Source organism: Lepus europaeus, chromosome 12, assembly GCF_033115175.1.
Source record: "Lepus europaeus isolate LE1 chromosome 12, mLepTim1.pri, whole genome shotgun sequence".
Taxonomy (NCBI): Eukaryota; Metazoa; Chordata; class Mammalia; order Lagomorpha; family Leporidae; genus Lepus; species Lepus europaeus.
The window spans coordinates 55,729,900-55,747,567 of record NC_084838.1 but is presented as its reverse complement, the minus strand read 5'-3'; the positions used below and the strand labels follow the sequence as shown (position 1 = coordinate 55,747,567).

The 17,668-nt window shown below is 36.7% G+C and overlaps 1 protein-coding gene across 6 annotated transcripts in view; it reads left to right on the top strand.

Annotated features, from left to right (window-relative positions):
* Window positions 1-17,668, top strand: part of DENND4C (DENN domain containing 4C) — a 126,352-nt gene that overhangs the window by 103,766 nt on the left and 4,918 nt on the right. For all 6 annotated transcript variants that reach the window (XM_062208150.1, XM_062208147.1, XM_062208148.1 and 3 more), the window contains 5 exons: window positions 4,457-4,639; window positions 5,795-5,990; window positions 7,563-7,808; window positions 8,897-9,014; window positions 16,130-16,280. In XM_062208150.1, coding sequence (XP_062064134.1) covers window positions 4,457-4,639; window positions 5,795-5,990; window positions 7,563-7,808; window positions 8,897-9,014; window positions 16,130-16,280 — 894 coding nt within the window. The remainder of the gene's footprint in view (window positions 1-4,456; window positions 4,640-5,794; window positions 5,991-7,562; window positions 7,809-8,896; window positions 9,015-16,129; window positions 16,281-17,668) is intronic.

Sequence of the window (17,668 nt, the reverse complement as noted above, 5' to 3'; positions counted from 1 at the left end):
AGTAAGTGTCCCTTCAGAAAGCCTGACTCCCAGGTCAAGAGTGAAATACTCATGGTAACTTCCAGGTTTGTGTCTTTCTCTCCTATTTTTTACCTTCAGTATTTGAGGTGAAAATATTAATAATGTAGGAGACTACTTTTCCCTTTTATTTAAAATATGATTATCAATGCTAGCCAGTTCTTGGAGCTAAACTTTATTTTTTCAAAACTCTTAAGTTAGCTATTGTTTCAAACCTTCCTCCTTAGTGATCTTAATTACCTCTCTATTGCTGCTCCTTTCTGGTACAGTGAAATAACCAAATTCTAGTAGTTAGAAAGGAGACTAACTGGACTGTAATTGGTCGTTAAGTAATTAAGAAGTTTGTAAATGTATGCTGACTTAAGTAATTGTATTTAATATTCTGTTTGTCTTATGGAGCAAATGAACCTTTAAAAATTTTTTGTTTATTTAATTTGAAAGCTGGAATTATAGAGAGGAGGAGAAACACAGAGATCTTCCATTTGCTAGGTCACTCCCCAAATGGCCACAAGAGTCAGCACTGGATAGGCAGAAATCAGGAGGCAAGAGTTTTATCTGGGTCTCCCACGTGGGTGGCAGGGACCCAAATACTTGGGCCATCTTCTGCTGCTTTCTTAGGCCATTAACAAGGAAATTTATTGAAAATGGAGCAGTTGGGACACGAACTGGCACCCACCTGGGATAATGGCATCACAGGTGGCAACTTTACCCACTACACAACATTGCCTGCCCTGCAAATGAGCTTTATATTGTCTGCCTTTTATTGTTTTAAAAACATCTCCAGTTGTAAAGATGTTTCTTGTAGTTTCAGACATAAAACTGAGTTTAGTCATAGACTGTTATTTATACTGTGCTCTGTGGGATATATCGTTATAAATACCCCACATCTCATTTATTTATTTTTGTTACTCAGGTTTTTTAAAAAGTATTTATTTATTTATTTGAAAAGCAGAATTATGGAGAGCGAGGGAGAGCGATCTTTGGTCTGCTGGTTCACTCCCCAAATGGCCTCAATGGCTGGGATGAGGCCTTGCTGAAGCCAGGGGCATGGAACTCTCTCTCCTGGTCTCCCATGTATGTGGCAGTGGCCCAGGCACCTGGATCATCTGCTGCTTTCCCAGGTGCATTAGCAATGAGCTGGATTGGAAGTAGGGCAGCCAGGACTCGAACCGGTGCTCGTGAGATGCCTCACCTGCTGTGCCACAACACCAGCCCCTGTTACTCAGTTTTAAATCTATCTGAGCTACTATAGGTACAGCTAGTTTGTTCCTTTACTCCTGTGGGAAGTTTTTCTTAATCATTATCCTAACGTTGGAAGCTTCAGTTGCTTCCAATACTTTGTTACTACCAGCATCACTGCAGTGAGGTAGTGTACTGCAGAATACATGTCCCTTTTTGAAGTTATAAAGCAGTTTTTCTTAGAAAAAGTCTTAGAGATCACTGAATTGTTTTCATATTTGATTTTATATTTGATAGTGTAGTATTGCTTTCCAGATGGCAACACTCCCACCAATAGGGCCTGAGTATGCTTTTTATACAATCTTATCAGCATTTGTTATTATCACTTTTCTAATTTTCACATTGTAATGAATATAAAGTAGTATCTCATTGTTTTGCTTTAATTTTTCTGAATACAGTAGGTTTGAGTGTCTTGTTACTAGAATATTCTTTTTTTGTTTTTTTTTTAAAAGATTTTTATTTATTTACTTGAAAAGGTTACAGAGAGAGAGAGAGGCCTTCCATCCAATGGTTCACTCCCCAGATGGCCGCAATGGCCAGAGCTGCGCCAATCTAAAGCCAGGAGCCAGGAGCTTCTTCCGGGTCTCTCATGTGGGTGCAGGGGCCCAAGGATTTGGGCCATCTTCTACTGCCTTCCCAGGCCATAGCAGAGAGCTGGATCGGAAGTGGAGCAGCCAGATCTCGAACCGGTGCCCATATGGGATACCGGCGCTTCAGGCCAGGGCGTTAACCCATTGCACCACAGCGCCAGCCCCATAGAATATTCTTGATATTAATTTCTTGAAGAGAAATCATTAATTTTGATGTCATCATCCATTAATTTTCCACTTCATTCTTTGTGCTGTTCAAGTCTTCTTTTCAGTTGTTCCCTAGCCTAGCTGTTAGGATACCTGCCCTTGACCCATAATGGAATGTGTGGGATCACTACCTGGCTCTGGCTCCTGCCTACAACTTGCTGCCAGTGCAGGTACTATTAGACAGTGGTGATGGCTGAAGTAACTGAACTCCTTTGGCCCGTGTGGAAGTCCTGAATTGAGTTCCTGGCTTCTACCTGGCTGGGTTCCAACCATTGCAGGTATTTTGGGAGTGAACCGGCACATGGGAGAGAACTCTGTTTGTCTGCCTTTCAAATACATAGACAAATATTTTTAAAAGGTTGTTTTCCGTTCACTGGGATGTGAACATTTTCTCCCTTAATGTTTGTTTATTTGAAAGGCAGGGGATCAGAGAGAGAGAGAGGAGAAATATAACTCTTCCATCCACTGGTTCACTCCCCAAATACCCACAACACACTGGGCTGGGTCAGGCTGAAGCAGGAGCCGGGAACTCCATCTGAGGTCTCCCATGTGGATGAGTGACCCAAGTGCTTGGGCCATCATCCGCTGCTTTCCAGTTGCATTAATAGGAAGCTGGATCAGCAGGATGGTAGACAGCCAGGACTTGAACTGGCATTCAACATATGTTGCTGGTGTCCAAGCAGCAGTTTAACTTGCCGCCCCTATTAAGGTGTTTAGTACATCTGGAATCCACCTTGTGTTTAGTGATAGATGTCCAGCTTTTACCACAATATCGTCTGCTAAATAACATATTTTTTCCTCATTGATCCATAGTGTCACCTTTATCATGTATCATATGTGCCCATTCATTCCTTACTCTAATACTGTGTTCTATTCCTTTTGTCAGTACCATAATGTTTTTATTACTCTGTGTTATGTGTGGAATTTTGTAGCTCTGTGCTTATCATTATTTTGTCTTTTCTATACATTTTGAGAATGAATTTGAGTTCCTCAGAAAAAAATCTGTCTGGAGTTTTCATTGAGATTGTATTACATTTATAAACATAGGGGCAAAACTGACTTTTTCAGCATGGTAAACCTACTTATGAGAATGGTAAATCTCTCCAACTTTTCAGACTTTCTTTTGTTTTAAATTTTTCTCCATAAGTCCTGTATTTTTTATTGTTGCTTATTATATTTTTAAGCTATTGAGATGAGTACCTTTTATTGTATTTTCTTTTTAAAAATTTAATGTATTTAATTGAGAGGCAAAGAGCTGGACAGCGGGCTCCCATTCCCTTGACTCACTCACCAAATGCCTACAGCTGAAGTTGGGCTGGAACTGAAGGTGACAGCCAAGAACTTACTCCAGGTCCACAATATGTGTGTCCTGGAACCCAATCACTTGAGCCAACTGATGTGTCCCAGAGTCTGCATTAAGGGAAAGCTAGAGTTGGAAGCTGGGAACTCTGATTTGGGCTGTGGGTGTTTCAGCTGGTGATTTAACTTCTAGGCCAAATACTCATCTTTGTTTTATTTTCCTTATTGGGTGTAAAGGAACATTGTTACCTCCCTTGACCCTATGTGTCATAATGGAAAATCACATTCAACAAAGTTTAAAATTTTTTTACAATGAGAACCCAAATATCCACCCAATTTACATTTTACTGTAATTGTTTTATCACCTACCTGTCCCTCCATCTTAATATTTTTATTCACTGGAAGGTAAAATGTAAGTATTAATACATTTATCCCCCAAAGACTTCATGCATATTATTAACTAGAGTTCAGTATTTGTTTATAGTTTTTTTATTTAGAGGTAAATTTATATGCAATAAAATGCACAAATCTTAAACCATTTGAAAACTATGCATACATTTAAGCAAATCAAACCTTTTTCAAGATACTGTACATTACCATTATCTTAGAAAATTCTATAATGTCTTACTCTCATCCAGTTCTCACCAGAAGGGAGAAGGACAATGATAAGATGGGAATAAACTAATGATTAGATAAGATAGAAGATGACTAAAGACAAATACAGATTTGTAAGTGGAGAAAAGGTGTTCAAAACCATTTAGGTTAACAATAAAGTTTTGCTGTGTTAGCTTTTTTTTTCTTCAGCTTAGGAAATTCATAAAATATTTTGTTTCCTCTTCATTCATAGCTTTCTTTAATAGTTCTCAAAAACTGAAGCACTTTGCATTGAACTACCCTAGACCTATTTATTTGAGAGGTTTAGGATAGAAGGAAAAGGAACATGAGAGTAGGTATCTATGTGTATGCTTAAAATAGACAGCATCTCCTTATGGATTGTCTAATTCATTAATGACTACTTTACCATAAAGTCACAGTTCTAAGTATGGTGAAATTTTAAGGACTCAAGAATTTTTAAGGACTTTTTTTTCCTGCTCCATATTTAGCTTTTTCTTGAAACCAAGTACCTCTGGCGACAGTTTACAAAGTGGCAGCATTCCATTGGCAAGTGAACCCTCAGAGTACAAACCTGTACCTCGTTCAGCAGAACCTGACTTGATCAGCTTTATGGATTTCCAAAAACATAATCAGACCATAACTGAAGAAACAAGCTCTGCAGTTGAATCAAGGTACCACAGGGTTCAGGGAACTCTTTATGATAAATTGGATACCCTTGTAAAATTTTCTTACTGAAAGACAACTTGACTCTTGTAGGCATAGGTTCTAACATTCAAAAAATTTAACTTTTTACTACTACATAGCATTGAAGTATCTATTTTATGAGTCTGATGCTAAGCTATTTTGACTTAATTTTAATATTTCACAGTGGTCTTTTACAAAGTGAACTTTCCAAAATAAAAATCTTTTCTTTAATGTAATCATTTCCAGTTTCTAGAGAAGTAGTCTCTTCACTGTACCATACATGATTTACTTTTTTTAAAAAAAGATTTTATTTATTTATTTGAGGGGTAGAGTTACAGACAGTGAGAGGGAGAGACAGAGAGAGGTCTTCCTTCCATTGATTCACTCCCCAAATGTCCACTACGGCCAGAGCTGTGCCGATCAGGAGCCAGGACCCAGGAGCTTCCCACCAGTTTCCCACGTGGGTGCAGGGGCCCAAGGACTTGGGCCATCTTCCACTGCTTTCCCAGGCCACAGCAGAGAGCCGAATTGGAAGAGAAGCAGCTGAGACTAGAACTGGTGCCCATATGGGATGTCAGCGCTGCAGGTGGAGAATTAACCTACTGCACCACGGCACCAGCCCCATGATTTACTCTTAAATATTGACTTAATCAAACATTTATTGAGAGCCTATTGTAGACTGAGCATTATGTTACGTACTTTAAAGAAGAAAGGAATGTAGGGAAAGAAGATGAAAGTTGAAAAATGAAATCTAGTTACTATCCTTAGGTGAATCATGGTCTTGTTGAGATTAAATACTTGTCAGTGAATCTGTTATAGTTATTAAAACAGTGTACTTCTATGTGGTTTTGCTTAATAAAGATGAAATGTTTGAAGCAACTGAATGGGCACTTTATCTTTTTCAAATAATAACCTGTTGTACTGTATGTTCTGTTTCCACCCCTTATGAGAGTCATTTTTCCATCCTGTATTTGTGAACAGTTTTACAGAAATGCTTGAAAATTTTTAATTCTTAAAAGGTGTTACTGATTCTTCTCAGATATTAATTAGTATGTTCAAGTTTCGTTACAGAAATACTCTAGTTCTACAGGTTTAATTCATTTTTCAGTGCTCACACAGCTTTTCTTCTTTATTTTTTTAAGTGATGAAGTAAGGAAAGCCAGTGGAGATGTCCAAAGTATGAAAACTTCATCTGTGCCTAATAGTTTATCAAAGAGAAATGTGTCTTTAACTCGAAGTCACAGTGTTGGAGGTCCTTTACAAAATATTGACTTTTCCCAGAGACCATTTCATGGCATTTCAACAGTTAGTCTTCCAAACAGTCTGCAGGAAGTTATGGTATGTAACATTATGATCATACTATAACTCATGTAAGTATTTCTTAGAAAATACATAGCTTTTCTGTAGTAGACTTAACTTTAATCACATGAAAAGTGATAAGAATTTTTCCATAAACAAAGGACCTTTAAAACATTTTGTAATGGAAAATTTCAAATATGTACAAAAATAAACAAGAGTGTAATGAGAAAAAAAAGAGTGTAATGAGTATCTTGAGTTAGCATCTAGCTTTAATAATTTTTATAGTCCTTCTTCTAATATAGGCCCTCATTTACTTTCCCTTTCTAGATTGTTTTGAAGCAAATTTTTAAATACCATACACTCTATTTTTAAATAGTTCAATGTGTATCTAAATAATGAGGACTTTAAAAATATATAGTCATAGTGCCATTCTTTACCAAAAAATAACAATTAATATCATCAAGTTGTTCAGTCTGTGTTCAAATTTCTAAATGTCTCAAAAATGTCAAGTGTGTATATGTGTGTTTTAGTTTGAGGTATCAGTATGGAAGTCTGCGCATTACAGTTGGTTGGTGTGTTTATAAATTTCTAGACTTTCATTCAAACTTACTCGTTAATAAGATTCAGTTGTTTGTCCTTTTGACACCAGGGTTCCTCATAATCCTGTTACTTGCCGAGTACAACCCTGTAGATTGATATTTGTAGCTAAAGCTTGATCAGATTTGGGATCTGTTTTGTTGTTCATTTCTTTATTTTTGCAAGACAGTTCATCAATGATGATATGTTCCTCCCAGTAGGAAACATGGACAATGAATAGCTATTAATACCTCTATGCTTAGATGTAATCCTTTAGAAACTGTAAAATGATCATCTAGTTCTCTTCATTTCTTTTTTTATTATATGAAATGTTTCAGTACTTCTGTTTGGTTTTCTAAAGATGCATTTAGGAATAGGCATTTGACCAGCAGTTAAAAATGCATGCATCCTGTATTATAGTGCCTTGGTTTTTTTTTTTGTTTTTTTTTTTTTTTCTTTTTGACAGGCAGAGTAGACAGAGAAAGGTCTTCCTTTTGCTGTTGGTTCATTCTCCATTTTTTTCTCTTCATTCCTTATTTCACTTGGATTATAAAACTGCTTTTTAAAAAAATTCTGCAGTGTTTGTTAGAATGAAATATAACAAGTTATATATAATCTTAGAATGAGTCAGCAAGGAATATTAACATAAAATATTACCACATTTCTTAGTGCTGTGAAGATAAGGACACATAATTTTTTATCCTATCATTATAAAGCGTCTGGGCTGAAAATGTTTCTTTAAAAGTTGAAAAAAAGAGTCAATCATACATATATTCCATTGTTTTTATCAGTATGATCGAGAAACTATTTTAAAGCCTCTGATAAAATCTGCATTATTAATTTTCCCTTGTAATAATTAAGGTTTTTTCTTTTAGATTTTTCATTCGTTAGGATGTTATGCATGTGGTGATCGTCCTGAAATAACTGATTTTTTTTTTAAAAGAATAGATAGAGGAACATAATCTCACTGAGAAGTACTTGTAAGCATACAGGATTAAATAGATAACAGCCACTTCCTTTTGTATTTTTTTTAAGGATCCTTTAGGAAAAAGACCCAATCCTCCCCCTGTTTCTGTGCCCTACTTGAGTCCTCTTGTGCTGCGTAAAGAACTTGAATCTTTGCTAGAAAATGAAGGTGATCAAGTGATTCATACATCATCTTTCATCAATCAACATCCCATCATTTTCTGGAACCTTGTGTGGTATTTCAGACGTTTGGACCTTCCTAGCAATTTGCCAGGACTTATCCTGACATCTGAACATTGTAATGAAGGTGTACAGGTAGGAACAACTTTTATATTTATAATATATTGGTGTTGATTATAAAACAATAGTAGCTTAATAAGATACAGGTTGATTTCTTTCTCACTTAAAAGTTTAGATAGTTAGTCTTGGGATGCTACATTGTTACGATCTAAGATTCTTATATTTGCTTAGTTGGGCATCACTTCGATTTCCAAGTTCTATTCCTGGTTCAGAATGGTTGGCTTTACTTCCAAGCTATGATATCCATATTCCAGGCAACAGTAAGGAGAAAAATGGATGGAGAAAAATCTGTCTTCTTAAGGAACAGCTCATGGAGCTATACATAGTTTTTACTCATATATCCGTTTGACTGAACTTATTTATGTGGTCATACCTTGCTGTGGAGGTATCTGGGAAAGGTGACTTTTGTTCTGAACTGTCATATTCCCAGCTGAAATTCTCACAACAACCTTATTTTAAGGATTTCATGTTGCCCATATTTTTCAGATAATATGATTAAAAGTTAAAAAGTAACCTCTTTAATGTCACATACCTAATCAAGTGATGGAGAGCCAAGGTCACAGTCCAGCTGTCTGACTGTAAAGCCTCTACTTTACTTGTACTAGGATCCCTGATTCCTGTGGAGGCACAGAACTCTTGAGAATTCCTTTATTCCATAATATTGGATATTGAGAGAAGCCCAGTCCCTAAAAACATACCTGGAACAGAATATTGTTTTCTTTAGGTATTATAAACTGTAAGTTGTCTCATTTATTTTGAGTAGTAGCAGGTACAACAAAATTATCTAGTAAGATAATAAATGCTTGTAATTTGTCTTAACCTTAAAATTTTATTGAAATGATGGTTAATCTTTTATGTGGCCTTTGTGCCAGTTACCATTGTAATTCTTGAAAGTCATCATGAGAAACCTATACCTCAGAAAATAGCAAGGACATTTATCATCAAGTAGTAATAAAAGTTAAAATTTTTGCTCAGAACTTTAGATCCAGAGATCAAAAGATCATATATTTAACAATCAAATTTAACATAATCAAACTTTACTAAGTCTACCAGTAATTATTATGCTTGGGATACTAATATTTTCCACTGATCTCTTTTATTAGCTTCCTCTATCATCTCTGTCCCAGGATAGCAAACTTGTATATATTCAGCTCTTATGGGATAATATCAACCTTCATCAAGAACCAGGAGAACCTCTTTATGTCTCATGGAGGAATTTTAGTAAGTAAAATAGAATTAAAGACAAAAGGTGGAAACTAGGAAATACCTGAATAGCATTTACAAGTGATTGGATAAGCAAATTGTACACCTATATGGATAGATTAGTATTTCACAGTAAAGAATTAAAAAAAAAAGAATTGTGAGAAAAATATATTACACTGCTTTATTCTTTTAAATTTTAGTTCAAATTGATTTGCTATTTTAGTGGCCTGTTTAGTTGTATCAGGTCTCAACTGAATTAAGCAGTTATTTTGTGTTATTTTTCTGTTGAATACCAATAACAATTTGGTAGTACTCTGACCTCAGAATCAGCCCTTAAGGCATTCTGTTCTGGCTGAAAAGCCCACAAGAGCACTTCAGGCATAGAAAGCCAAGACACTGTGGCAAAAAGAAGGACCTTGGTGGGAAGAAGTGGTCATCAAAGAAGGAGGTACTTTTCTCTGAAGGGAGAAGAGAACTTCCACTTTGCTTATGGCCTTGTCTAAATATGGACAGAGTTTGTGGATTCAAAAGGCTTCCATAGCAGCTCATGTCAAGAGCCTCCAGTGATTATTGATATCGCACTTAAGTGTGTTCATTATTAAATTAACAAGAGTCACTGTGCACTAACTTCCCATGCAGGACCTCTGTCCTCAAAGAGTTGTATTATATCATAATTATGTCTTAAGTGCTGGCAAAAGATGTATTGTTCTTAGGTGCTTCTTTAAAGTTAATTAAGTTTCTTAAAAAGAAGAAGGAAGTGAAATTAACTTCAAGCCACAATGACTTTGAACAACCCTTGTCTCAACTGTTGAGGAACAGTTTTGTTTTGTTTTGTTTTTTGTGCAATTTGTTGAATTCTTAGTATAGAATTGGTCTTCTATGTATAAAGTTAATTGAAAATGGATCTTAGTGGAGAATGGGGGAGGGATTAGAAGAAGCGTTGGGAGAGTGGGTGAAAGGGTGTGTATGATGTGAAGAATCACTATATTCCTAAAGTTGGACTTAAGAAATGCATGAAGTTTATAGTCCTTAAATAAAAGGTAGATTCTTGGGGGGGAGGGGGGATGGATGGATGGATAAATAGATAGATAGATAGTAGAAAATACCAACAATTTGGTTGAATATTTTTATAGTTTATAGAGTAGAAATATAATGTTTATGAGTTGCGATAGGTTCAAAATTTCTATTATGTGGGTGAATCCAATCTCATAGGTACTGCCTTAATTTTTAATCTTTTTATATTTAGAATATATTTTACAAGAAATTTAAAGATTATCTTCTATGTATTGAAACCTTTTGAGTCAATAAGAAAAACAAAAGCTAGTAAATAAGTGAACAAATAACATTAATAGGTAGTTCATAGAAGAAATATTAGATGATTTACAAACTCTGTTAGTTTCCTAGGGCTGCCTTAGCTAAGTACCATAGACTGGGTATCTTTAAACAATAGAAATTTATTTTCTCACTGTTCTGATGCCTGGAAGTCCAAGATTAACATGTCAGCAGGTTGGTTTGTCCTGAGTTCTCTCTTGTTGGTTCGTACGGGACTGCTTTCTTGTTGTATCCTCACATAGGTTTTTCTATGTGCAAGTGCATGCACATACATATTCCTGGTATCTCTCTTCTTATGTGGACACCAGTCATATTGGATTAGGGTCCGTCATCCTTATGTCCTTATTTAATGTGAGTATTTCTTTAAAATCCATATCTTCCAGGCCGGTGCTGTGGCTCACTTGGCTAATTCTCCGCCTGTGGTAGAATCCCATATGGGTGCCGGGATCTAGTCCCGGTTGCTCCTCTTCCACTCCAGCTCTCTGCTGTGGCCCGGGAGGGCAGTGGAGGATGGCCCAAGTGCCTGCACCCACGTGTGAGACCAGGAGGAAGCACCTGGCTCCTGGCTTCGGATCGGCGCAGCGCTGGCCGTAGCAGCCATTTGGGGATGACCCAACGGAAGGAAGACCTTTCTCTCTGTCTCTCTCTCTCTCACTGTCTAAATCTACCTGTCAAATAAGTTAAAAAAAAAAAAAATCCATATCTTCCAACATTAGCAGTTAGGCCCTCAACATGAATTTGACAAGGTAGGGGGTGGGGACACGGTTCACTCCATAATACAGACATGAATAAGTGCTCAGTTATATTAATACAAAGGTACTTCAAAAGGTTTGTGGATGGGGGACAGGTGTTGTGGCATAGTAGATAAAGCCACTGCCTGCAACATGACACTGGCATCCCATTAGGGCATCATTCCTGGTTGCTCTACTTTCTCAACTGATAATGGACATCTATGTGGATATCTATATGATATCCACAGTTGATATCATATTTAATGGCATAAGACTAAATACTCTCCCCCATCTGTGGTTTTGCTTTTTGTGGTTTCATTTATCCACAGTCAACTGCAATCCAAAAATATTAAATGGAAAGTTCCATAACTAAATAATTCATAAATTTTAAATAACTCAGTATAATGTTGTAACTGCTCTAATTTATTAATAGTTATTGTTAATCTCTTATCACACCTAATTTTTTTTTTTTTTTTGACAAAGTTAGACAGAGAGAGAGGGACATACAGAAAGGTCTTCCTTCCGTTGGTTCAGCCCCCAAATGGCCGCCTCGGCCGGCGCACTGCACCCATCCGAAGCCAGGAGCCAGGTGCTTCCTCCTGGTCTCCCATGTGGTTGCAGGGCCCAAGCACATAGGCCATCCTCCACTGCCTTCCCAGGCCACAGCAGAGTGCTGGACTGGAAGAGGAGCAACCGGGACAGAATCTGGCACCCCAACCAGGACTAGAACCTGGGGTACCTGCACCGCAGGCAGATGATTAGCCAAGTGAGCCGTGGCACCGGCCTATTACACCTAATATATAAATTAAACTCACCAAAGGTATATATGTATAGAAAAAAAACATAGTATATCCAGAGTTCAGTACTACCCATGGCTTTAGGTATTCAGTGGTCTGGAGACATACCCTCTTCAGATAAGAGGGACTACTATACAGGAACAAGACAAGGATGTCTGCTTTTGCCATTCCTGTTTAACATTGTACTGGAGATTGAAGTAGAGTAATTAGACAAGAAAATTTCTGAAAGGCATATATTGAAAAAAAAAAGTATTCTGTACTTGTTGATTTTACAATTGTATATAATAGTCCCTCCTTATCCTTGGAGGATACATTCCAAGGATCCCAGTGGGTGCCTGAAATGCTGATAATACCAAACCATATAGACTGCAATTCATTCTTACTGTAGATCTCAGACACTTCAGCATATGATTTTTTTTCCTTTCTTTATTAAGTTGATAACTTGTATTTTTCCACTTAACAGAAGTACACTCTAGCTTCTCTTTGGCAAATCCAAATCGCCAGTGTCACTACTCTTGTGTTTTGGGGTTATTATTAAATAAGGTTACTTGAACACAAGCACTGTAAAACTGGAATAGTCAGATAATGAATACAGCTACTAAGTGACTAGTGTAGATATGTTAGACAAAGGGATGATTCAAAAGAAGGTATAAGAAAATTTGAGATTTTATTATGCTATTCAGATTGGCATGAAATTTAAAACTTTTATGAAGTGTTTATTTCTGGAATATAATTTTCCATTTAATACTTTTGAATTGAGGTTGACTATAAGTATCTGAAACTTTGGTGGTTTGTGATAGAGGATGGATCCACTGTCAATAGAAAATTCTAAGGAGCATGAACACATACACAGTGAAACTGATATGTTTAGTGGGGTTGAAGGACAAAAGGTCAGTATGCAGAAAAACAACTATATTTCTCTATACTTTCAATGAACAATTTAAAGTGAAACTAAGAGAAGTTTTATTTATTATAGCATTAGAAATGTAAAACTTAACACTCTGAAAACTGTGAAATCATTGGTTGAAAGAAAACTTAAATAATGGAAAGAAATTCCATGTTCATATATTGTAAAAATTAACAATATTATGACAGTGGTTGTTCCAGATTGAACTACAGGTTCAATTCAATCCCTATTATAATTCCAGATGGCTTCTTAACAGAAATGGCCAGAACTATCCTAAAATTTGTATGAATTTCCAAGGAACAAAGAACAGTCAAAACAATCTTGAAAAAGAACAGAGTTGTAGACTCACACTTCTCAATTTGAAAACTTAAGGCAAAGGTACAATATTAGCATAAGAATAGATATATAGTTGTTCTACCATATACATTGGGGATTGTTTCCAGGACTCCCTCTTTTATACCAAAATCTGTGGATGCTAAAATTCTTTACATAAATGGTATAATATTTGATATGACCTGTATACATCTTTCCCATATACTTTAAATCATCCCTTGATTACCCACAGTGTCTAATACAATGTAAATAGTTGTATTATTCAGAGAATAGTGACAAGGGAAAAAAATCTGTACATGTTCAGGACAGAGCCAGTTTTTTTTCCCCCATATATTTTTTTATCTGCAGTTGGTTGAATTTGCAGAACCTGCAGATACATATCAACTGTACATATCAATAGAATTGAAATTCCAGAGATAAACCTTCATATGTATGTGTGGCCAATTGCCTTCCAGCAAGAGTGTGGAGACCATTTAATGGGTAAAGAATATTCTTTTCAACAAATAGTGCTGAGATAACTGATAAGCAGTATGTAAGAAGAATGAATTTGAATCACTTCCTCATCATAGATAAAAATGAACAAAAAAATTGATCATAGGTCTAAATAATTAAAAACTAAAAACTCTTAGAAAAACACAGGAGCAAATTATCATGACCTTGTGTAAGACAGAGCCTTAGATACAAGACCATAAGTATAAATAAAAGAAAAAGCAGATTTGTGGTTAAAAGAAAAAAACTGCTGTCCTAAAATATAGGCCATCATAGAAGTGAAAAGTCAATCAAAAGAATGTGGAAATATTTACAATTTATGCATCTTAAAAGGGAGTTGTACTCAGATAGGTAACGAAATCTTAAAAAGACACCTATTTTACAAATGGGCAAAGGACCTGAATAGATAGTGTTTAAAAAAAAGTATCATGTGAAAATATGCTCATTAACAGTACATCAAGCACATGCAAACCCAAACCATAGAGATAACTACTTCCTATTTCCTAGGATGGGTATTCAGTAACAGATAATAATGAGAGTTGGTGAGTATGTCTAATAATTGAAACCCTCGTAATTCATCATTAGGATATAAAATGGTACAGCTGCTTTGCAAAATGGTTTTATACCCTCTCAAAATGGTAAACAGAATTACTGTGTGTCAATAGTTGTATTCTTAGGTGTATACCCAAGGGAAATGAAAACATATCCCTATAAAACTTATGTAGGAATGCTCATGGCAGCATCATTCATAATAGCCAACCCTTAGAAATTATCTGAATATCCATCACCATGTGAATAGATAAAATATAGTATAGTTATAAAATGGAATTTTATTTGGCAACAGAGTGATGAGGTACTGATACATTCTACAACATGGGTGAATCTTGAAAACTTTACAGAAGCAGTCAGTTACAAAAGAGCACAAATTGTATAATTGCATTTCTATGACATACCCCCAACAAGCCTATCTGTAGAGACAGGAAGTAGAATGTGGTTGTGGAGTTGAGGCAGACTTTTTTTTTTTTAAGATTTATTTATTTATTTGAAAGAGTTACACAGAGAGAGAAGGAGAGGCAGAGAGAGAGATCTTTTATGCACTATTTCACTTTCCAATTGACCACAATGGCCGGAACTGAGCCAATCTGAAGCTAGGAGCCAGGAGCTTCCTCCAGATCTTCCCAGGGGCCCAAGGAGTTGGGCCATCTTCTACTGCTTTTCCAGGCCAAGTCAGAGAGCTGTATCGGAAGTGGAGCAGCTGGGACGCCAGCACTGCAGGTGGTGGCTTTATGCGCTACGCCACAGTGCTGGCATATTTATTCCAATAAATTATTTATTTATTATTTATTTGGAAGAGTTACACAGAGAGAGAAGAAGAGGCAGAGAGAGAGAGAGAGAGAGAGATCTTTAATCCGTTGGTTCACTCCTCAGATGGCCACAAAGGCCAGAGCTGTGCCAGTCTGAAGCCAGGAGCCAGGAGCTTCTTCCGGATCTCCCATACAGGTGCAGGGGCCAAGTCCTTGGACTTGGGCCATCGTCTTCTGCTTTCCCAGAACATAGCAGAGAGCTGAATCGGAAGTGGAGTAGCCGGGACTCGAGCCAGCACCTATATGGGATGCTGGCACTGCAGTTGGCAGCTTTACCCGCTACGCCACAGCGCTGGCCCCAACTGAAGCCCTTAAAAATTTTTTTTTTATGTTTGTTTATTTCCAAGGCAGAACTGAGAGACACGGAGAGAAAGATCTCCCATCTGATGGTTTACTCCTCAAATGCCCACAGCAGCTGAGGCTGAGCCTGTGAAAGGCAGGAGCTTAGAACTCAACCGAGGTCTCTCACATGGATGGGGTGGCAAGAATTTAAGCACTCACTGCCTCCCAAGCTTGCTTTAGCAGAAAGCTGGGATCTAGCTGGCACTCTAACCTACACACTCTTCCATTGAATGTGGGCATCCTAAGAGGTGTCTTAACTGGTATGCCAAATGACCACCCCATGAAGCACTTTTATAAGCTATGAAATCTGGATAAGTGTTGTTAATTTTTCTAGAATTACCCTTGTATTATGATTGGACTGCCATATTTAGTAGAAGATAAGAGGCTTAAGCAGGTAAAGGTTATTCTTACATGAAATTATGAATTATGGTATATATCACAAATACATACAATTGTTATTTGCCCACTAAAAAAATTAAAAGAATGAATTGAACAGTCGAAGACTGGTAGATAACTCTTTCATTAATAGGGATCCAAACTCCCTCTGTTGTGTCTATTTTACCATCAGTAAAAGTTGGCTCATGGCAACAAAATGGCTGCTGGAATACAAACTATCATATGCCAGCGTGGAGGAAACCACAGGCTTAGGGAAGGGCATAGGGACAGGTCTTCTCTATGTGTAGGGAACAGGAAAAATATTTTGAGCTGGCACACTACCACATAATTTTACTGGTTAGGGGGAGGTGATGTTGAGTAGATGCCTGGAAATGCTCTGATTTGTTGGGGGGTTGTTTAATAATTGGGAAAAACTAATTTTTATTCACTTTGTTCTTACTAGATTCTGAAAAGAAATTGTCTGTCCTGTCAGAGGAACAACAAGCAACAAGCACTTTAGTAGAAGCTATTAAGCAGAGTATTCAACGTAATGATGTTCTAAAACCTATCAGCCTGCTTTCACAGCACATGAAGCCGAATGTGAAAAGACAAAGGTAATAATCTAATATTATTTAGCTGTGTTCCACTCAATAATGTTTTTTCAAAATTATTATTTTTTTAAAGATTTATTTATTTTTGAGATAGAGTTACAGATGGAGAGAGGGAAAGACAGAGAGGTTTTCATTCATTGGTTCACTCCCCAGGTGGCCACAATGGCCGGAGGTAAGCCTGAGCCAGGAGCTTCTTTTGGGTCTCCCATGTGGGTGGAGGGTCCCAAGGATTTGTGCCATCTTCCACTACTTTCCCAGGCCATCGCAGAGAGCTGGATCAAAGAGGAGAAGCTGGGACATGAACCAGCACCCATATGGGATGTGGGCACCACAGGCAGAATCTTAGTCTACTATGCCACAACACCAGCCCCCCAAATTTTTTAAAGTATCTCAGAAATACATACTTGTAACATACCATGACTGGTTTTAAAATCTAGATATATATAGATTCATACTTGAGCATACACACATAATAAAAGCATTGATAAAGAAGATTAAATTTTAGGAAGGTAAATAATTGATGTTTAAAATATACTGTTTTTTTGGAAACATTAGTGCTATTCACTTGAAACCATCCTTGAGTTTATTAAGTTATATACTTGTATTTTACTTGTTTAGGCCCTGTGGTAGCCACACATCTTTTCTTTACTGGATATAAAAGAATGTGGCACTAGGAGTAACAATTTAGGAAAGTGATAGAAGCATTGAACTACAAAGGATATAGAAGTATCTTGATCCTGTTACTGTTGTCTGCTATCAGTATTCATCCTCATCTCAACATAAGTGAATTTTGCAATGGAAACTTCAGAAAAGGAGACATAATCACTTATATCTAACATTACTAATGTTTCCAGGGTTCCCTTCAAAGTTCTTTGGTCATGGCATCTTTAATGATAATCTCAGATGTGACAGGGCAAAAACTGATAATGAAATGTATGAATTCATTTGTAATCTCAACTGTTGACATAGAAATGACCTTCATAGTTTAAAGAGTAACTTGCTTCAAACATCTGCAGGTTAAGAACAGGAAAATATTAGAAATGTCACGTTATGGCTTCTGAAGCACCTAAAGCTGTAAGAAGTGCTGTTAGAATCACCTTCATGTCCTACTTTTTTCTTATGTAAATTGTTACCCTCTCATCTTAATTTGTCATGAAGCTCATTTTTAACATTTCATGTGTGACATTTTTATTTTTACAAACCAAATAAAGGTGATTTATCCCTTGTATTAGATTAGTCAAGAAACCACACCACCTTTCACTGTGTCCAAGGGTTTACTCTTAACTTATGCAGAAATTTTTACTTTGTTGAGAGGCAAATATGAGAGAAGACTCTGATTTTGTGAATTAAAATAGGAAATTAAAATATGTATTACACATCATTTAGTAGTT